General features: G+C 30.4%; 1 protein-coding gene across 2 annotated transcripts in view; it reads left to right on the plus strand.

Annotated features, from left to right (window-relative positions):
* Positions 1-2,857: 2,857 nt before the first annotated feature.
* The window catches only part of sky (GTPase-activating protein skywalker), an 80,336-nt gene continuing 61,911 nt past the window's right edge, over positions 2,858-21,282 (plus strand). Inside the window, exons 1-4 of one of the 2 annotated variants that reach the window (XM_085825344.1) lie at positions 2,858-3,203; positions 7,055-7,218; positions 19,032-19,167; positions 19,292-19,602. In XM_085825344.1, the coding sequence (XP_085681470.1) occupies positions 7,084-7,218; positions 19,032-19,167; positions 19,292-19,602 (582 nt within the window). In that variant the 5' untranslated portion in view covers positions 2,858-3,203; positions 7,055-7,083. The remainder of the gene's footprint in view (positions 3,204-7,054; positions 7,219-19,031; positions 19,168-19,291; positions 19,603-21,282) is intronic. The other variant, XM_035374439.2, reaches the window with a different exon arrangement.

Raw genomic sequence — 21,282 nt, forward strand, 5'->3', positions numbered from 1 at the left:
TGAATTAATTCTGCAAATAAACTTTCTGCACTTGAAAATTTTCTACACCTGAGGGGAGGGAGAGATCTAGTAAAATTAGATTTATTATAACTTCAGTTGGACCAAACACCTTCTCTCTATATATATGCATCACTAAAGAAATAAATAAAATTATCATGCTTAAAAAACAGATATACCATACCAGTTTTTTTTCCCCTTGTTACACTTTACATTGAGAAATAACAAACCGTACAACACTGAAAAATACTATCCTTGAAATTTTGTTTAAATGAAGAAACACACACCATCTTTTTATTTAAGCATTACACTTCAAAAACAGATACACATACCAATTTATTTTCACTAGCCTTTATACTGATAACATGCCATATAAAAATGAAAAGAATTATCCTTGAAATTTAGATAAAATGAAGTAACACAATGGGAAAATTTATGCACACGGACATCTTTTTTCTATTGCATGTTGTCTGACATGATCCACAAGTGCCTAAAAATGTACCCAAAGAAACGCATTTCAATATTAACAAAAAATTGTTTACAGATTAAAATTCATTCATTTCATACCAGTATTATAAAGATCATGCATGAAACAAATCTGCTTTCCCATACTTTTAAGTAAAACTTTTATACTGGAAAATAGACTATATTTCTATAATTAGAAACAAGAAAATACTAATTTGAATGTTCTGCATTCATTTCTAAATCTTTACTCCATTGCCAAATTGTATAATACTGTGATTATAAATAAACTTGCACAATCCTTGCAATTATTGAAGTCAGATTATATATATTTTGTCTCACACTATTCAATTTATTCTATTGACTTCAGATGTCAATGTCAAAATTCTGGAAGTTATTTTAACCAAGAAACAGTAGTGGGCACCGTGCATAAACAACTCATCTAACTTTTTAACAATAGTGATTATAAAATAAAGAAAAAATTATATATCATTCCAACGATATTGCAACTATAGTATAATGTTACATATATCTTTAGCAAACATTCAGATTTTATCTTGACTTTCCAAATTATTATTTATTTTTTAATAAATTTCAATATGCTAATGATTTTCATGTTACATTAGTATAAATTCCACAATTAGCACAGGAAAACAAAATCCGCGCTTTATATTAGAAGAGAAATTTCTTTTCCATATTCAAAACATCTACATTGGCGATGTTTGACGACGGGTACATTAACCCTAGACTAATTTAATTATAGCTATTATTACAGAAATTAGCAGATACTCAGGTTATTGTACACAAGAATTTCACTTTACTTGCACATTATAAACATCAGAGAAGATATAAACTCTAAATGAAGGCGTAATTAACATTATACTTACTAAGCAAAGTTCAGCGCCTGGACCAGGTTTCCAATTGTCTCTTCGGCAATTATTTACCCATATTTTTCTTCTTTCTTCATTTTTAGGAAATTTTACCAATGTATGACCTTTCCGTGAATGATTTGAACAATTAATAGCTGTACATCCGCCCATTTTACACAAAAAAAAAAAAAAAAAAAAAAAAAAAAAAAAAACACAAAAAATTGTTGCACCTTAACCACTCAGCCGCCGTTAAATCTCCCACTTGGGAGCGCGAATGCCTGATGATTCAGCCTGGTTTATAGGAGCCTTATCCTCCTACCCCAAGGTAGGTAGAAAGAAGGTTCTTTCTACGTACCTTGGGTCACTGCAACAACAGATGCTGACCATTTACGGAAGTTAGCGGTGTCATGTGACTGGTGGCAATGAAATGTGGCTTTTTTCACTATGTATATTTTTGATTATTTAATCTAAAATAATCCTTCTATAATATGATGGGGAAAAAACCTACGGATGGGAAAAAATTACTTACTTATTTGTATGTATCCATATATATTGCTGTTTTTGATAGCATTAAGAGCTCTTGTTGATGTTAAAATGAAATCTAGCAATTCTGCTGAATTCTGCTTTTCATGAAAGTGCCAGAATATTTTAATGTGACTATTAAAGTATCTTTACTAAAGGAAAAAAGTAGGCTAGAGATATAAAGTATTAATCCTAGTATACGGTACATGAACAGTTCTATACTTTATAGCACACACGGGATTTAGCGACATTATGATGATCAGTAAATGTGGTGTTTATGATGAGCAGTAAATGAGTCATGTTACTAGAATTTTACCGGAGGGGAAGAACAAAAAGGTGTACAGACAGAACAGTCAAAATTCTCCCGATTTCGTTTACAAAGATCTTTCCCAGCTGCGCATTACCCAGAGCCAACTAGATATATCTAGTTGGCCTTATTTTGACTGGCAGGGAAGTGTTTCAATTGACTATGAAAAAACACTCGTTTTCAAAAGTGATCACTAATGCTGGATGTAACGATCAATATCTGAGTGATCATCGGTGTTTCAATTGAATGAGGCCTTTGAATAGGAAAAATTAATCGTTTTCAAAAATGACCGTTAATGTTGGATGTAGCGATCATCATTTCAACGATCATCGGTGTTTCAATTCAATGAGGTCTTTAGCCTCTGGAAAATAACGAAAATGAACTTCATAATCAAGTAAATTCACATACAAATATCTAATCATAGAATACTCAATTACGAGTATTTTCATCTTTTTAGACAAAGACGTAACTATAAAAAATAAAATGTTTAACACAGTATCAGCGTTAATACTACGTACATAGCTACCATGTACGTACAATTGGCTTCATTATTCAGTTTTGGCGCAAAACCTCCTAGCATGGAAGTTAGAATAGCCTAACCTCCATGTCTCCTAGCGCTGCCGCGGCTCACATGACAGACGCTCATTTCCGTAAACTTTGGGAAATTGCGTAACCTAGTAACGTGTTCCTCTTCTTTTAGGCGTGAAATTATTTCATTCTTTTAGTTGATGAACGGAAATGGAAATGAATATCAATAGTAATGGAAGAAGAAAAAAATTGAGTGTTGTCAGAAAAATTTATATTCATTTAACATCTGCTTGCTGAAAAGTTATATAAAGAATGCTTTTGTATTTATCAAACCTTGCCAAATCACTTTTATACGCGAAACATTTTGATCTATTTGGCAACATATAGTGAATAACTTCTGTATCAGAGTCTTGTTTTGAATGTAAACAAATAACAAGGGAGAATTGTTGTTGGAGATGTTGAAGTATTAGAAGTGCCTAATCGGAGTATTACCATGATATATTATTTATTTAATATATGTAAGAATTTATAAAATTACTTTGAAATTCCATGCAGTTTTGTATCTTGAGTGAGTGGTCACTTATAATAATTTGAGGGTATAGCTTGACTAAGTCCTGATAGAGTTATCAGCATCAATCTTCATTTGGATAGATTAATAAACAAACGGACTGATTTGAGGACATGGACCTCTTTAAAATTTTCAGAGTTTTTATTTAAATAATCATTGAAAAGTTCAACGTTTTAATTGCATTTAAACCGATTTCTCTTACAAAATAAATTTGATTTCATTAACATAGATTCCCTAGATAAATACTTTGTTCGCTGAGCCCTTTTCTTTAATCGTATTTATGATTTTAATAAGAGATAAAAGTATGATATGAATTATATATGCTTTTAGTTCCATACTAAAATGAATAATTTTATGAATGATTTAAAATATTGAATAAAATTTCGTAGTTACATTTACGATTTATACTGAGCTTATGAGATCGAATTTTCATTAATGACCAATTCCATTGCATACTTTTAAAAACTGCCTAATCTAATAGTATATTTTTCGATTTTTCATTAGATTTTTTATAAATAAAATGTAGTTCTGTGCATTTAATTCATAAAAATAGGTAGTGCATGTGCTTTAGTAAATTAGGTAGTATTTGTTTGAAAATTTGATTTTAAACCAGAAATCCATGGAATAATTTAATATTATCTGATATTTCTTTCTTTTGATATGAATAATTTTAATGTGTCGTGTACACATGATTTAAGTATTTATCCATATGTAACAATTCAAATCATTAGTATTGAAATTCTAATTCTGAAAGCAAATTATTCAGTGAAACTGTTCTGTAATTTTTCCCAACTAGAGCAGGATCAGTAATATCCAATGATGATATTTGTATTACTTGTTTTGGTAGGAAAAAATAGAGATAGTGATATAAATTCTGATATAAGAATCTTTATTCAATTACTCGCATGCCTCACTAGTGGCAAATAGTTAAAATGGCTAAGTACTGGTAATTTGACCTGGTTATAAATTCGGGTGAATGGACTGGCTGCATGTTTGGTTTTTCTGATTTTTTCCACATGTATTGTACATATGAACCAGTTTCTCTTATACAGTCCTCCATGAAGGTGTCTTTTCCCATTTTTCACACATATTTTTTTCAGATATAGAAGGCAAATGCATTTAAAAGTTAAGAATATAAAATTTTACATTTTTATACTTCAAAATCAGATAAAAATGACGACAGATTGAAGATCTTTCGAGTTTTGAATAATATCAAAGTCTCTCATCTGATAAATACCCTCAAGTATTCAAAATCTTATCAGTTTATAGGATTTTTCAAGAACCTTCATTTGGATTTTTATATTTGGTCATTTGTAATAAAGTTATTAAAAGGTCGTTTTATAATAACAGTATTTTACTCGTAAAAATGCAGTTAATAATTAGAAAAGGATGAAGTTTCAAATATATAAAGAACAAACTTTCATTGAGATATAAGTAGATTAATGCTTTATTAAAAAAATTAAGGGATTTGAAAAATTTATGTATTCTTAAATATTTCTTTGATTTAGTACAGTGTATAAAATTTAAAGAAAGAATTCAATTACACTGAAACATTACAGTCAATCAATTGAAAAATTAGTTATCTGGAAATGATTTATAGGCATATTAATAGCATAATGTGCAAAAGTTAAAAGACATGAAGGGCAGTTATTTGTTTTTTAATGCAAGGGATTACAATTTGAGAAAGATATATACTCACTTTGAAAAGTTATGAACGGAGAGGAAAATGCTAATTTCCAGAAGCCATTCAGAATTGAAATGGATGCAATTCGCTGCAGAGGTAGATGGAAGTATGCAAATATGTTAGGTAACAGCTAATCACACTTTCATGTCAAGAAATATGCAAAAAAGGCAGTCTTATAAGAAGCCAACTTTATGAAGGGTTACAGAAGTTGATTGTAAGGGCTGATAGAAGGTGTTTAAAACTTTTGTACAATTTCTTTTCAAGACATACGTGTTTCTATGACTTCCAGAAGACGAATGGAAGATTCTGAGCGCTGGCATGCCGTGGGGTGCATTGAAGCAGGACAGTTGATCACAGATGCTGCTCTTTTCTTCAGGGTTCATCATTCTGTAATTTCACGTGTATGGAAACAATTCCAAACCACACAGACAGTTATCCGAAGGCCCGTAGCCGGTTGCCCAAGGGTTACAACTCCCGCGGAAGATCTATGTATTGCTATTGTAGCCAAGCGAAATTGTGACCTCCACACATGTCACATCTATGGTTACAGCATCCATTGGTAAGGCGATATCTGCAGCTACTGTATGCTAAAGATTACATATGAGTGGACTGTATGCGTGGTTACCTCGAGTTTGTGTTCCTCTATCCATCCTATCAAGAGGGGCACGATTACAGTGGTGCCGGGAACATGTCAATTGGAATGTGTCTCGTTGGGGCGATGTCATGTTTACTGATGAGTCAAGATTTGCTGTGGAGCAGATGACAAGCATCTGATCACATTTGTTGTGGAGCCAGATGATATGGCGTGAACAATGAACACGCAGTCAGTCCCCAAACATCACGCATTCCAAGGCATGATGTTCATGTTTAACATTATGGTGTGGGCAGGGATTTTATTAGGATACCGCATTGACCTGCACATCTTTAAACAGGGTTCTTTGATGGCTGTCTGGTATCAAGATGAAGTCCTAGAACCCATTGTGAGATTGTACGCTGCAGTTGGCCCTACTTTTGTTTTAATGGACAATAATGCACGTCCCATAGAGCTGACATAATCGATGACTACCTTGAAGTGAGGGATTGCGCGTATGGCGTGGCCAGCATATTCACCCGACCTTAATCTCATTGAAAATATTTGGGAGGCTGATTAATCTTTGGATTATGGTAACTTGGCGATTTTTTGGCGACTAACCCTGCTACAGCAACCTGCTAGTTTTGTTTTGCACGCCATTTTGTTTTCACGAAGTAAAGGCATGTTTTTTTTTTCCTCAACATTTTTTCCAACAATCTGCTAGCCAAATTACGTTTATACTAGAACTTTTATGGAACAAAAAGTGCTTAAACATGACGAAGATTAGGTGCGAAATTGGGAGAAAGTGCAGAATCGCAAGCTGCTTCCCGCGTTTTTAAGAATTGTACATTCACGATATCCATGTACATGTTGATCTATTTTCACTTAAAAAAACATCCCAGAATTGCACAAAAATGGCATTGCGCACACTCTTGACTTTATCCATGTACACCACTAAAGTTCTAGCTAGTAACCTTTATCGCCTTACCATAATGTCGCCAAACTACTTGTTACCATATTCCAAAGATTAGCCGGGAGGCTCTCGGCCGTGCTGTATCTTCACATTTCCCACCTCCAGCCACTCTTATTGAGCTGGGAAGTGCTCTACAAGAAGAATGGCGATTGCTTAATTCTGCTGTGGTTGACCACCTTATTGAAAGCATGGTCACAAGGTGTAAACTTTGTATACAAATGAGGGGAGATCACATACCCTATTAATGTCCTTTTTTTTCATTTTATGCTGTTTATTTTCACTTTATACATAATTCTGTTTAAGTCTCCAGTATGTCATTATCTGATAACTTACAAAAATTTAATATTGTTTTCATTCCTGTATATAATTATTCATTTTGTTTTATACATAAATATATATGCTACTTTCCTGCCAAATTTTGTGTCAATTCAAAGCAGTATTTGTTGATTTTTTTGTATTTTACATCTTCATGCTTAACTTTTGGAAGTGAGTGTATTACAGAATATATGAGTAAGGGAAATCATTTACAATGGTTAGGAAAATTAATACAATCCATATTTTTTTTTTATTCAGATGGGAAAAACATTTTGAAGTGACTTGAAATGTCATCTCATGGACTGAATCCCAAATTTATAGATCTTAAAATTCTTGAGCGACTTCAGTCTTCAGTTTCCGACTCAAATATACATAATGTCGATGATGTCTCTAGTGTTACTGGCAGTGGTGATTTAAAACAGGTATGTTCTGTGCTGAAAATAATTTTTAAGCATTACATCATAATTGCTATGTATTATATATTAGTTTCATTATATTTTTATGTAACGTAATAAAATTTTTTATGAATCATATTTCTATAACTATGTTTTTAAATTGACTTTTAATTCTAAATTAATAAAAGTCTGAAGTAGAAATTTTTAAAAAGAAAAATATAAGAATATGCTAGTTTCCTCTGACTAACCAAAATAAAAATTAAAAAAAACCCCTTAACATGGAATACTTTATCATTAAAACTTATGTCCTAAAACATGCAGTATTAAGACATGTACACATCATGTTAGTTTTGAATATAATTAATGCTTAATAAGGTATCAGCTTATGCATGCACATTTCATGTAATATTTTTAAATAAATCTCTCAAAAAATGTAGTGGTACTTTTCTGTTATTAGGATCAGATTCAGAAATATATGTATATATGCACATGTGTGCATGTTATATATGTACATAATGTGTGTATGTATATATGTACATGATGTGTGTATATACACAGATACATATGTACATACACACATGAATACATCCATCCATACATGCATACATTTCTGTACCAGAACAGTACCCATGTAAGGTTTTAAGATGTGTATTAGCTGCTGAAAATGTAGCAATATTACCATAAAGAAAAGTTGAGAAATATTTAAGTATTTCACATTATAGTTTCTTAGTTATTGTGTGGCACATCTGTCTAAATATAATTTTTTATGCATTTTTTCAGTCTTTATCACTGACTACATTTATTTGTTTTTGACTGTTTTATAATTCATAATATAGAGCACTTTTTCTTTCTCTCTCTCTTTTTTTTTAAATTTTTATTCAGTTCTTGGAGTATTTAGAATTTTATATCACTGGAAGAAGTTGTGAATCTTTTGAAAGAATATGTGAAAAATAGTTTTAATGTAATATCATTAATGTTATAGCATGAAGAAAGTGATCTGTGATTTATTAAAATTTAATTTTTTAAATTTAAATTATACTTTTAGTTCAGAAATCTGTATAAATAATAGGGTACTTTTGCTCCTTTAGGAATTGGTTCCTTAAATTAATGCTAAAATAATAGAAGTTCAATTTGAGTTGAGAACGAATGTGATTTTTTAAAAATAATCTATTATATATGTAAATTAATTTCTTTCTGATATGAAATGTGATTATTCATACTTGTATATTTAGGATTTACAAAATGATACAGATGTCTATATTATCTACTTACAACAGAGCAACATTTTATTTTATTATGAAAAAAATTAAACATATGCATTTAACAATGAGTGTGCATGATATTGTATTTCATACATGAAATTTGGCCTGATGAATTTGCCAATCAGTTATAGTAAACAACTAGTGTAATTAAAATAATTTATTGTTTATACATTTTTAGAAGTTAATTTCATTTAAGGCCTTGGAACTACTCTTATATATGCCCTCAGGTCGCCAAATATTTTTGGCGAGAAACTCCACAAACTATTACTATCTAAATTTTTGTCTACATTTCAAACTTTAAGCCTAAAATGTCTCCAAAAACACGGTTTTCGCACATGCAAAAACCACGTTTTGAACACAGAAATTAAGCTAAAAATCCAAAACAAAAACTTTAGATGGCAAAAACGTAAAGTTTTTAACCAAAAGATATTTGACAAGAATCCATGTACACGGCGATATGTTTCAACTTAAAAAAAAAAAAAAATCTACGAATTGCACAATCTAGGCAGCGAAAGAATCTATGAACTACGTACACCTCACTTTAATAAATTAACATAACAACAATAAATTTCAAAGAATACCATGTACACAGCATTCTTTTTAAACTCAAAGAAACATCTACGAATTGCACAATCTAAGCATTGCGCACAAATCAACAAAATAAACTAAAATAAATTACAAACAATTCAAATAACGGCAGAAATTCCTAGTAAAAAAACAATGAACATAATATTCTATAAAATGAAAACAATAAAATAAGATGCACTTACCATAATACATATGTGAATAAAATTTCACCAATCACACAACGTCTGTGAATAAAAGTGCCACGATTTTGCTATATCACATGTCTTTCTGCGATTAAAAATTTCGAAAGTAACAATAAAAACTTCCTTCAAAGTTAACTTAATACATGAAAACCATGATCCAAATCTTAAACTCTACTGACAGCCACATACTTTACCAGCAACCATTTGACTGCAAACCCACACAAGTCTATCATAAATACCATTCTTCATCCGAGTTCTCATATCAGCTCCGCATTTTGGACACGCCAAACTTCATTTTAAAAGTCCTGACTCCCACAGAAATTCCAAAAATATACTTCTATCCACATAAACACACCCGTGAACAAAAGACTCGTTAACAACTCTAACATCGTACCTTCTAATACTAAATTTACTTTGCGCACAATCTAAAATATGCGACCGAAATCTTGCCAGCACGTCTCTTGTTGCAACATTCAAAACACGCATGACACGAACCAACGAGCAATTAAGCCACTGCAGCAAAAGAGTTAAGTTTCAACATCAAAAGGTTTGCCATACAAACAGCATCATCCACCAAACCATCCCACAGCACGAAATTGTGCCAAACGCCAGCACAGAACACATATCACCACATTTGGTGATCTTAGGGCGTATAAAAGAGCCAAGGCCTCTACAACAAACTAAGGTAATTTTGCATTAATGAAAGTATATTACTAGAAGTTATCAAATTTTTAAAATTTGCTGAACTGTGGCAATCAAGTGCATAAATTGTGAGTTTTAACAAAAACATTGCCAGCTTCATATGTGTTCAAGTACTTTAAACTATTCTCAAAGTGATCACCATCAAATTTCTAACAAAAACCTGTTGGTAAGCTTATTGATTGATGTTCAAAATAAACACTTAATTAAAATATAAAATATGTACATATGTAATGAGTATTTATTTATTTATTTATTATTTTGATAGTAAAAAGTCATCAAACAGAACCAAAGTAGTTATGCTAATACATAGTACCCAAACTAATATATCAGATAAAATAATTAAATTAGGTAATGACGGTGTACGTTTAATGCTACAGCTGAATTCATGTGACTAATTTTGATTTTAAATCTAAATTGTGCCAAATAATTGTATAATTATAAAAATTTAGATTCTGACAGCATGCATACTTGAAGATAGGCTTTAAATTTATGTAAAATTCATCATCAGATTAACATTGCTTATATTCAGGAACTCTGTGCATTTGAGAATGTTTAATATAAGCTCTTCTTCAAACAGGAAAGGTACTCTGCAGAATAATTTATTATTTGGCAGATTCTTCTTCCTCATTTACAAAGTCTTTAGTTTTTGCCTAAAATTCCAGATAACAAGTTTCACTTCTAGTTATTTCTATGATATTCTGGTTTAATGAAATTCTTTGTTTTTAATAATAATTTACAGAAGTTTTATTTGTGATTCTATCTTACAAATACAGGGGTGTTTGTGCTCCGGGGAAACCCCAGAATTCCGGGGATTTTGAACTTTGATACCCGGAAATTCCGGGAATCGTCGTTCAAAAGGAAGTAGGAATAATAATGAATTATTTATTTTGATCTGGGTAATTTTGTTTGCTTTGAAAGCAGAAAATGCAAGGTCAGTGTGTGTGGTGAAAACTTTTCCTTTCTTTCTCCAAAGGCAGTGATAATGCTTGAAAATGGGGAAAAACTTCTTTTTTGTTTTTTTCCTTATTGCTAGTTATGACTCATTCCCCTGGTTCTCGGACATTCTCTTCTGGATTCTTTTCAGCAAGTAGGCGCTGCAGAAAAAAACGGGAGAGACTTCGTTCGACCAGATGTGCGATCACGTGACTCTGGGTTCAAAGGTCTTATCTCTCCTGGCGTGGCGCCAATAAGTAGAGAAGGGGGATTTTTCGCCGTATTAGCTATTTGTCATTGATCGCTTCTCAACTTTTTTTTCTCCGCTGTGTAAAATTTTTGTTTCATTTATTGATTCACGTGTAAATTTTTCGTTTCGTTTATTGAAATATTTTTTTATTTATGTACGCAAGAGAATTTCACTATGAAATTTCTCGATATAAATAGTGATATTATACAATTAGAAGAAGGTGTCCGGAATGCATTTAGGTGGAATTGGATTGAACGGAGAGATGGTAATGGGGATACCATCGGCACATGGTGCAAGAAAATAAATGTTGCTGGACAAGCATATTGTGTTTTTTGTAACTCACTGCTGAAGTATGGTGGGGAAGGATTCAAGGCTTTCACAAATCATTCTAAAACTGTGACGCACATAAAATATTCAAAGTGCATTAGACATTCAATGACTTTAAGTAATTATGCTAATTCAAAAAATACTGATGACTTACTGGAGACTGATGCTCGGCCATTGGATATAGTGACAAGAAAAGCACGCCAAGAGGTATTAATAACTTCGTTTATCGCCGAGAATTCTCTTTCTTTCAATGTAGCTCCCAATTTAATTGAACTCTGCAAACAGTTGAGCCGCGATCAGACGGCACTAAACTCGTTGGAAATGTCCAGGACTACTGCATGTTATAAGATGAAATATGGGCTCGCAAAAACTATTAAGGAAAATATCATTAAAACTTTAAAGGAGACTCCATTTTCTCTAAATTTGGATGAAAGTACTAGCAATGCTCAAGAAAGTATACTGGCAATATTGGTGTAGTTTTATGACAACAATCAAAATGAAGTTGTAGTTCATCATTTTGCATCTCTAAAGATGGAATCTTGCAATTCAGAAGCTGTTTTTAAAGCAGTTGTTAATACTATTGAAGATAATAATATTCCATGGGCAAACTTAATTAGTGTATTAATGGACTCGTATAACACCATGCGTGGAAAAAAAAAGGGTGTTGAAATCAGACTACGATCAAACAAAGCATCCCACTTATTAGATATTGATGGGGACACATGTCACACAGCTAGTAACTGTGCAAAAAAATTTGCTTCATGTTTTGATAGATACTTAGAAGATTTGTTTGATGACATCTATTTTGATATGAAAAGCTGCAGTAAAAGAGAAAATTTTTTCAAAATCTGTGAATCCCTTGCCATTAAAAAACTTAAGCCCTTGAAGAGACCAGAAAGACGAAAAAAGACCATAGGTGGGTGTACATTTTATGTGTTTTAGAAAGAATCAAAGATCTGTGGGATGCTCTTATTGCATTTTATTTTCACTACTTGGATAAAACTGATAAAGGGATTATTTTTCTTATGTTGAAACTGTGTACAATAAAAGAAATATTTCTGCAGCTCAGAAAAAAATTGTTGAAGGGGTGTATTCTTGCTTGCATTCCCAACAACTCACAAAGGATGCTTTAGCTCGGAAAAAAAGAATACTAAATGGGTTATTTGTTATGCAAAACAAAACTTTATTGCATATGGCATTATATTCAGCAGTATTACCAGAGTTCAACACATATATTAAGTTATTTGAAACAAAAAAAAAACCAATGCTTCATTTAATACATTCCAGTATTTATAAATTGATGGCAAAGTTCTTTTTTTTTTTATGAAGCCAGAAAATATAGAGTGCACATCTTATAATGATTTATTAAAGGTTGATGTCACAAATCCAGAATTCCATCTACCTAGCAAAGTAATATTTACTGGTGCAGAAGCTTCCACTCTCCTGAAGAAATTATCAAAAAATCATCCAATAGCAAAAGAATTCCAAATTTCTCTGATGAAAGCTTATACTAATACAGCACAGCATATGAAACAGAAATTACCCCTTAAAAATTCATATCTAATTAGTTTTACAGCATTAGATCCAGAGCTAAGAGGTAAAACCAGTACAATATTAGCTTTTGAAAAATTATCATCTTTTATGTCCCATATTTTTTAGTGATAATGAAAAGTCAAAAGTAGAAGCTGAAATAAGGTTATACCAGAGTGATATTGATATCACCAAAGAAATGCTCTACACATCTGATGAAAGTGGAAATCAAGTCAAGTGTACAATTGATAAATATTGGTCTAAAGTTTTTAATTTAAAAGATGATTTCACAAATGATTATAAGTATCCTACATTGGCTAAATTGGTCAAAGCCTGCCTTAGCTGCTTCCATGGCCCATTAGTGGAAAATGCATCCAACTTAATGGATACATTTGTCACTGACTATAGAACCTCTCTTAAGATTGATTCCCTAGATGCAGTGCAGACTATTAAATATGATTTAATGGCTTCTAAAGAAACCTCATGTGAAAAATATGGCTAAAAAAATCCAATGACTGATCCAATTCACAAAGATCTCTTACTGAATATGAACAGAAGTTGGAAAACATATCAAGAGGACTTAAAAACATGTATTTCAGATGAGTCACCTATAAAAGTCTCTGAAAAACCTTCTACATTAGCAGAAAAGCAAACTGCTTCTACCTCTGCATGTGCAGTTCTCGAGGAAATTTCTTCAACAGTAAATGAGGAAAATAAAAGTCAACCTTCCTGCAATTATGAAGTTCACCACAAAAGAAAGACAAGCCCACAAACATTAGAAAATAAAAAAAAAGCAGCAAAAATTAGATTATTTTTTTTTTTTTTTTTTAAGAATTAATTCAGGTAATTTAAAATATTTATATAAAATGTAGTAGTTTATGTGTTTGAAAATTTATGGTTATTAATTTTGCAAAAAAAGTAATTCATTGAACTTTTATAGTTAGGTCATTCAATACTTCATAATTGTAATTTTTCATTTCTCTCCCCCCTTCTCGAAACTCCAAAATGTCGGTAGTAAGTCCATAAAAGTTTCAGGGGATTTTTTGGGGTCCCACAAACACCCCTGCAAATAGGATGCAACTTGTGGTATAGATAATCAGTGCTAGAATTTTGTTTGGTGTTATAATAGAACTGTAAGATTTAATATTCATGTAAATAGTTATGTTTTAAGTTTTCAATTGGCATGATTATTTTACTGCATTTACATTAAGTATGGGAAAATATTTCACAGATATGCTACAGTAACTGGATAGGTAATTGTTAAGTCTAACAAAAATGGTTTAGGCTATTTAAAATGTCATGTTTAGCTTTTTTTTTTTTTTTTTTTTTTTTTGTATTAATTGTACATTTTTTAAAAATTTGTGTTAAAGTAATTAAGCATTTTGTTATCTTAAAAATAAACATTATAATGCATATTGTAACAAAGCATTGCAATTTTTCTTAAGCCTTGCATAATTTTGTTACACATAGTTATGAGACTGAGCTTTGGAAATATGTTTTATAGTTTATATCTGTAAATAAACTACTAATACAAATATTAAATTATTTGAACTAGCGAAAGATAAATGCCTGATCTTTCTGTTGTTCTAACTGTATGCTTACAGCATATATTTGATAGTTATAAAATAAATGTTTCCAAACCTAAATGTTAATAAATTTATGCCTAAAATATAAATATTTAGGTTAATCTTTGGAATATGGTAACTCTGCGATTTTTGGCGAAAATTTGGCAACCAACCCTGCTACAGCAACATTCTACTTTTTTTTTTTCGCTGCCATTTTGTCTTCACAAAGTAAAGACAGGTTTCTTTTCTTTTTACTTACTCAACATTTTTTCCAACAATCTGCTAGTTGAATTACGCTCATGCTAGAAATTTTATGGAACAAAAGTGCTTAATCATGACGAATATTAACTGCAAAACTGGGAGAAAGTGCAGAATCGCAAACTCCTTGCCACGTTTTTCAGAATGACACATACACATGTGCACATCGACCTATTTTTACTTTAAAAAACATCCCAGAATGGCACAAAAATGGCATTGCACACACTCTTAACTTTATTCATGTACACTGCTTTTTTCTCATAAATTAGAAAAATTTGCACGAAAATGCAGGAAAATTTTGTGAATCTTTAAAGTTGATAAAAATGACATATATGAAATTACCTGATCGCAAAAAAGTATATACCCTTTCTAAGGATGAACATTTGCACATATAAAATAAATAAAATATCCAAAAACTTTTCCCTCTAAATTATCTATTATAAACGTCACCTGCGAATTTATAACGCAAACATTAAAAAGGTTGCAAATACTTAGTGTCAAATATTTAAATTATTTCCATGCATGTTTACTTCTACTTTACTTCTACTGAAACAAATTCCAAAATGCTACAATTATATAATTCACAAAATAACTATAATTTAATTAAAATATAATTAAATTAAAAAACACTGCTTAAAATATAAATAAATACATATATTAAATTAATAAAAATTAGCTTAAAATCTTAATTACTGTAAACTAATTCATTGCTAATATAAATTTTCCAATAATAGCATATTTATTCGTTATATTTAGAAACACTGCATAAAAATAATATCCTCAAATGATTAAAAATACTAACTTACCTAATCTTCTACAGAATCTTGAGTGCATGGCGGATGACAAAATGTCCATTTTCACCAGATTTCTTGCACCGCCATTCAAACTTATCTGTAATATCCTTTCTTTCACACAATCTCATTTCATTCCCACACAGCACACAATAAAACTAAATACAAAATGCTAAACGCAATAAAAATTTCGAATTCAGTTTACATAGGGCCATGGGATCCAAAAATTAAGCAACACTTTTTCACAAAACACACAATGAAGCTAAATACAAAATATTTAAAAGTACTGCAGATATTTTTCCAAATTTTCCCCCTTTTCCGATTAAAGAACTGTGATTCGTCCATAAATGTCACATGACATATCTCATGATCTCTCATTTCTCTCACACAAAATAATGCATAATTGGAACTGGGAACTTCTCACATTATTACCAAAGTCCTAGGTAGTAACCTTTATCGCTTACCAAAATGTCGCCAAACTGCCTGTTACCATATTCCAAAGATTAGCCAAATATTTAATATTAGTTTTACAAATTCAATTTTCTGAGTACTAGTTTTGTTCCATATAGTTAGTCTGAGGATGAAAAATTGTAATTTTATTTGCATTCTAATTTAACCTGTTAAATCCATGTTTTGAAATATGAAAAATGATTTGAAAGAAATATTTTTATTTTTTTGGGAAAAGTGTTAAGGATAATTATCCATAATTCTTCATCTTAATACATTGATATACCTTTCAAATATTTCTCTATAGACTTTTAATATATGTTGCAATAGAAGCTTCTGTTGGTTTTTGCACATACATGTGACTATGTTTTTCTGAACATATTGTTTCAAACTACTGCTTTTATGCATATATATCTTTAAGAAATTACTGTGTGTATTATGTCTAATACAAATATTAAAGTATTTGAACTAGGGAAAGATAAATACCTGATCTTTCTGTTGTTCTAACTGTATGCTTACAACATATATTTGATAGTTATAAAATAAATGTGTCCAAACCTAAATGTTAATAAATTTATGCCTAAAATATAAATATTTAATATTGGTTTTACAAATTCAATTTTCTGAGTACTAGTTTTGTTCCGTATAGTTAGTCTGAGGTTGAAAAATTGTAATTTTATTTGCATTCTAATTTAAACTGTTAAATCCATGTTTTAAAATATGAAAAAAGATTTGAAAGAAATATTTTTATTTTTTTGGGAAACATGTTAAGAATAATTATCCATAATTCTTCATCTTAAGACACTGATATACCTTTCAAATATTTTTCTATAGAATTTTAATATATGTTCCAATAGAAGCTTCTGTTGTTTTTTGCACATACATGTGACTATATGTTTTCCTGAACATATTGTTTCAAACTGCTGCTTTTATGCATATACATCTTTAAGAAATTGCTGTGTGTATTATGTTTATTTATTTAATATTCATATGTTTAATAATTCATTAATTTCTTCAATTTCATGTATGTCTTTTAAAGTTTTATCATATTTAAGTTGGAAGTCAAACTAGAGTAGAATTTACACAAATTTAACTTTTAAATACGTGTCCAAATTTTTTTGGTATATTTTTTATTTAGTGTTATGTAAATGATAGGGAGTTTATCGTCTGTTTCTTAATAAATCCAAAAACAGATAGCTTTCATAGAAATCTTATTTGTCTAGAAAAGTGCTATTATGTGTATAAATTGAATTCATTGCGGCAAAAATATATTTATGGGTGCCCCTTGGGAAATTTTGCTGGTACATGGACACAGAATTTGTGCAATTCTTTGACTTTTTATTTTGGTTTTGTGTAGCGGCGATTTTTGTGCCAAAAATTCGCTGCTACACAAAGCCAAAATAATAAGTCAACGAATTGCACTAACTCGGTATCCATGTACCCCTCGACCTATTTTCACATGGAAAAACATCAGAGAATTGCACAAACTTGGCATTGTGCATTTCCTTGACTTTATCCATGTACACATTGATCTATTTTTCACTTAAAAAGTCAAAGAAGCACCCAATTCTGCGTTAGAGCCAAACAAAAAATACATAATCTCAATAAACTACATTTTAAATGAAAAATAAAATAGCATAAAAAAGGAAATTCATCTTATACATCTAAACACTACACAAAGCAAATATCCTTGTTACCTTATTTAGAAATTTCCACGTCTTCGGTCTGTGGCACACAAAATTCTTTAACTGCATCCAAAAACCTCCTAAAATTATCTGAACTAGAATCCATATATCAGCTTTGCCACATAAATTCACAAAAATAAGAGTAAAAAATATCCTCCATAGTACCGGACTGTCAGTGGCATTTCTTGCGAAATACTTTTTACGACACTCAGCATACCTTCAGTATTGTTAAAATGAGCTCTGGTTTCTGGATCCTTAAATGTCAGTGTGTGATTTACTGAAAGGTGAACGAACCCATTATCAGGTAAACAATTCTAGGACTTCCAACAATCAGATATAATCGTTGTACCCTGTAAAGTATTTCATTCAATTACATCTGACAATGTTCCTTTTCTTCTGACCTCAACCACTTAAAAAAAAAAAAAAAAAAAAAAAAAAAAAAAAAATTCCCATCCGTCATTCTATTCCACCAAACATCCACTTTTCCACCACTCATTAACTTCTATTATTTTTCACTTTACAAACTTACTTTCATCTATTTCAACAACCACTCCTGCACCACAAATCCTTTCATCTTTTTGAATACAAATATCCACACACATATTTCTGCAAAAATTCTTCCAATCAGTTACAGTCTTATTGTTGTTGATATTAAATTCAGTCTTGATGATTTTCAAGTTTCCTTCATAGACCCACATCCATGTAAGAATCAAAGTCTCAGTCATACTTAAATGACCTTTATCAAACCATGTTCCCTTTCTGATCAAATGCTTTATATGGTGAGCATTTGAACCTTTTTTCCAACAGACCCATTCATAGCCATCTGAACGATCTTTACATTGGACCATATGTATTTCCTACCTGCAAACAGGACACTTATAATGGCTACTATGTAAACCTTCATTTACACACCAGTCAATTAATGCTCTTTTCCCCTTTTGTTCCAAATCATACAGAAACTTTAAATTAATCTTACCACGATCAGCCATTTTACTGTCTAAACCACAAAACAAGCAATGTAGTTCCTAATCAACATGCACCACAAGCCCTTACAATCTTTTCCCATCATTCAAATTCAACGCAATCATGCAATTGATTACGTCATAATAAGGTTTTCATAACATTCAACTACTCAGGTTACCATAAATGAAAAAACAACTTAGCGATAATACAAGGGACACCCTTCAATCTATTCTAACCTTTGTTTTATATATTAAACAAACTTGTTAAAGCATGCATTTATGTATCTAAATTTGACCTCAGAATCTCACCATACAGGGACATCATTTAAATTTATTAGCTGTATTATTATTCTTTTAGGTAAAAGAAATTGTCCGAAATAATCATTGGCCTATTGATCATCCCATACGGCAAGAATTATGGGATTGCTTGTGTAAATATATCTCCTCTGATAATCATGTGGATTTTTATTACGAAATCGAGAAAGATTTGTTCGGTAATTTATTATTTAACTCTAAACATTTATCATGTTAATTAAAAATTGTATTATGAAGATTATTTTGAGTTTTATTTATATTATGATGAATGTGAAGCAAATATATGCTTTCTTATTTTTGTAGGGGAAGCCTATCTTCCTACCAGTTTGCCATCTTTTGTCGATCCTGCATACTGTGCTCGCTATTATCTGAATGCAGAGGGAAAAAAAAGTGTTGAAAAAATTCTTCATGTCATTCTTCACATAAAGCCTGATATCACTTACTGTCCAATTTTATACCCATTAATTAGCCTCTTTTTGCACTATATGTCAGAAGGAATGGCATTTTCATGTGCTTTAAAGTTGTTGGCTGATAGGCAAAACTATATTTCTCAAACAAAATCTGATCATGCTTCTTCTGCTTATTTAGTTTGCAGACTTACTAAAAAATATGCTGTAAGTACTTCTGTATTTAAATTTGCAATTACAAACAATTATCATTACATATAGTAAGAAGTATTTCTAACAGTTGACTTTTTTCCTGTAGAGCACCTACCAATAAATGAATTAACTATTCATCTACTTCATCATGATTGAATACTTATCCGTATTTTGTAATTTGTCCATGCATTTCTTTCAGATTCATTTTTTTGAGATGGGACTTTTTTGTTAAAGTACTCTCTTCAGATGATCTTTATATGGTCTGCCATAATAACTTCTCAAGCTGCTTATTTTTCTGCTAAAATGCTTGAAAATATTCTATTATATTACAAAATGCATCCTTATGAAATGTACTTAATTCAAAGATTAACAAAAATATATCTTAAATATCTGATTTAAAAAAAAAAATTTAAAAGTTGTAAATTTAAAGTAGTTTGTATTTAGAAGTAATTAGCTTTGCAATATGTAGAATTATTTATATTTTTTTAGATTTCCTGTTTTTTATTGATGACTCATATATAAGAAGCTTGAAAACGATCATTTGATCAAACTGTGGTGAAGGCAAAATAAAACAGAAAGCATTCTCAATAGAATAGGAGAATGTGCTCTGATTTATGGGATATGTTCAGATAACAAACAAGAATATAAAAAATAAATAAAGCATTTTATGAACCTTTATGATGGTAGAATTTTATGTGCTAGCTGATATAATTTAGTTAGGATTATGTTTTGCATTATGTTATAAAATATTCTTTTCTTTGTTTGCATTCTAAAAATAAATAAATATGTAATATTCAGTTGAAAATATATTTTAAATGAATTTTATATTATGATTGATAAATCTGATGTAGTGAGAAGTAATCAATACATTTCTGTGAGCTTATATATTATGATAAATATGAACTAGTAGCAGTTTAAGTTATCAAGCATAATAAGTAATTGCAACAAAGTTGTTTGGTAATGGAAACTTTGAATTTGATTCCTAAATTACATCAGAAAAATTCACAAATGTATTAAAATGTTTCAAACTGCCAGTTAAAACTTAAGTAATTAAAAAGTAAAAGTTTAATTAGAATTATTTACAAATGTTTGAATTATTAGACAAATTGCAACTAAACTTTGAATTTACCTTTTAGCATTAATATGTAGTATCAAAGTTTTTCAATCGTGCTACAAAAATATGTTCATTATATTCTAGTAAAGTGATAAGTTATCAAAATTAATAAAAAGTTTGCTTTATTGAGTAAATATTCTTGGAGTATAATACCTATATGGTAGTGAATTTTGCTATGTATAGACATGTTAAAGTTTGTAAGATGAGTAAAATGAAGTTTTATAACTAAATTTTATAATTTAGTATTAAACTTTTAATTATTTTTGTAATAATCATGTTATTTATAAATTAAGAAAGCTGTATGGAATTACTGAGTTTAACTTTATCAATTCTGTATTGTTTTCTTAATTTATAATGAATAATACTTGTTCTTAACTTCAAGGGGCTAATGAGCAAACGTCCATGATTTAAATATATTTATATTTCTCACAGGGCTTCAGAAAAGAAAAATTAAACTTTAATATTAAGTATGACTTTAAAGTACATTAAGCTGCAGTGATGTGCCTCGCTGCTATTTTTATTAACATTTGGACAAACTATCTTTCGATCGAGTTGCTCTAGATGGAAGAAATTGATTAAAT

The sequence above is a fragment of the Stegodyphus dumicola genome, chromosome 10 (assembly GCF_044657685.1).
Source record: "Stegodyphus dumicola isolate Sdum_Otavi_A_Nest chromosome 10, ASM4465768v1".
Classification (NCBI taxonomy): Eukaryota; Metazoa; Arthropoda; class Arachnida; order Araneae; family Eresidae; genus Stegodyphus; species Stegodyphus dumicola.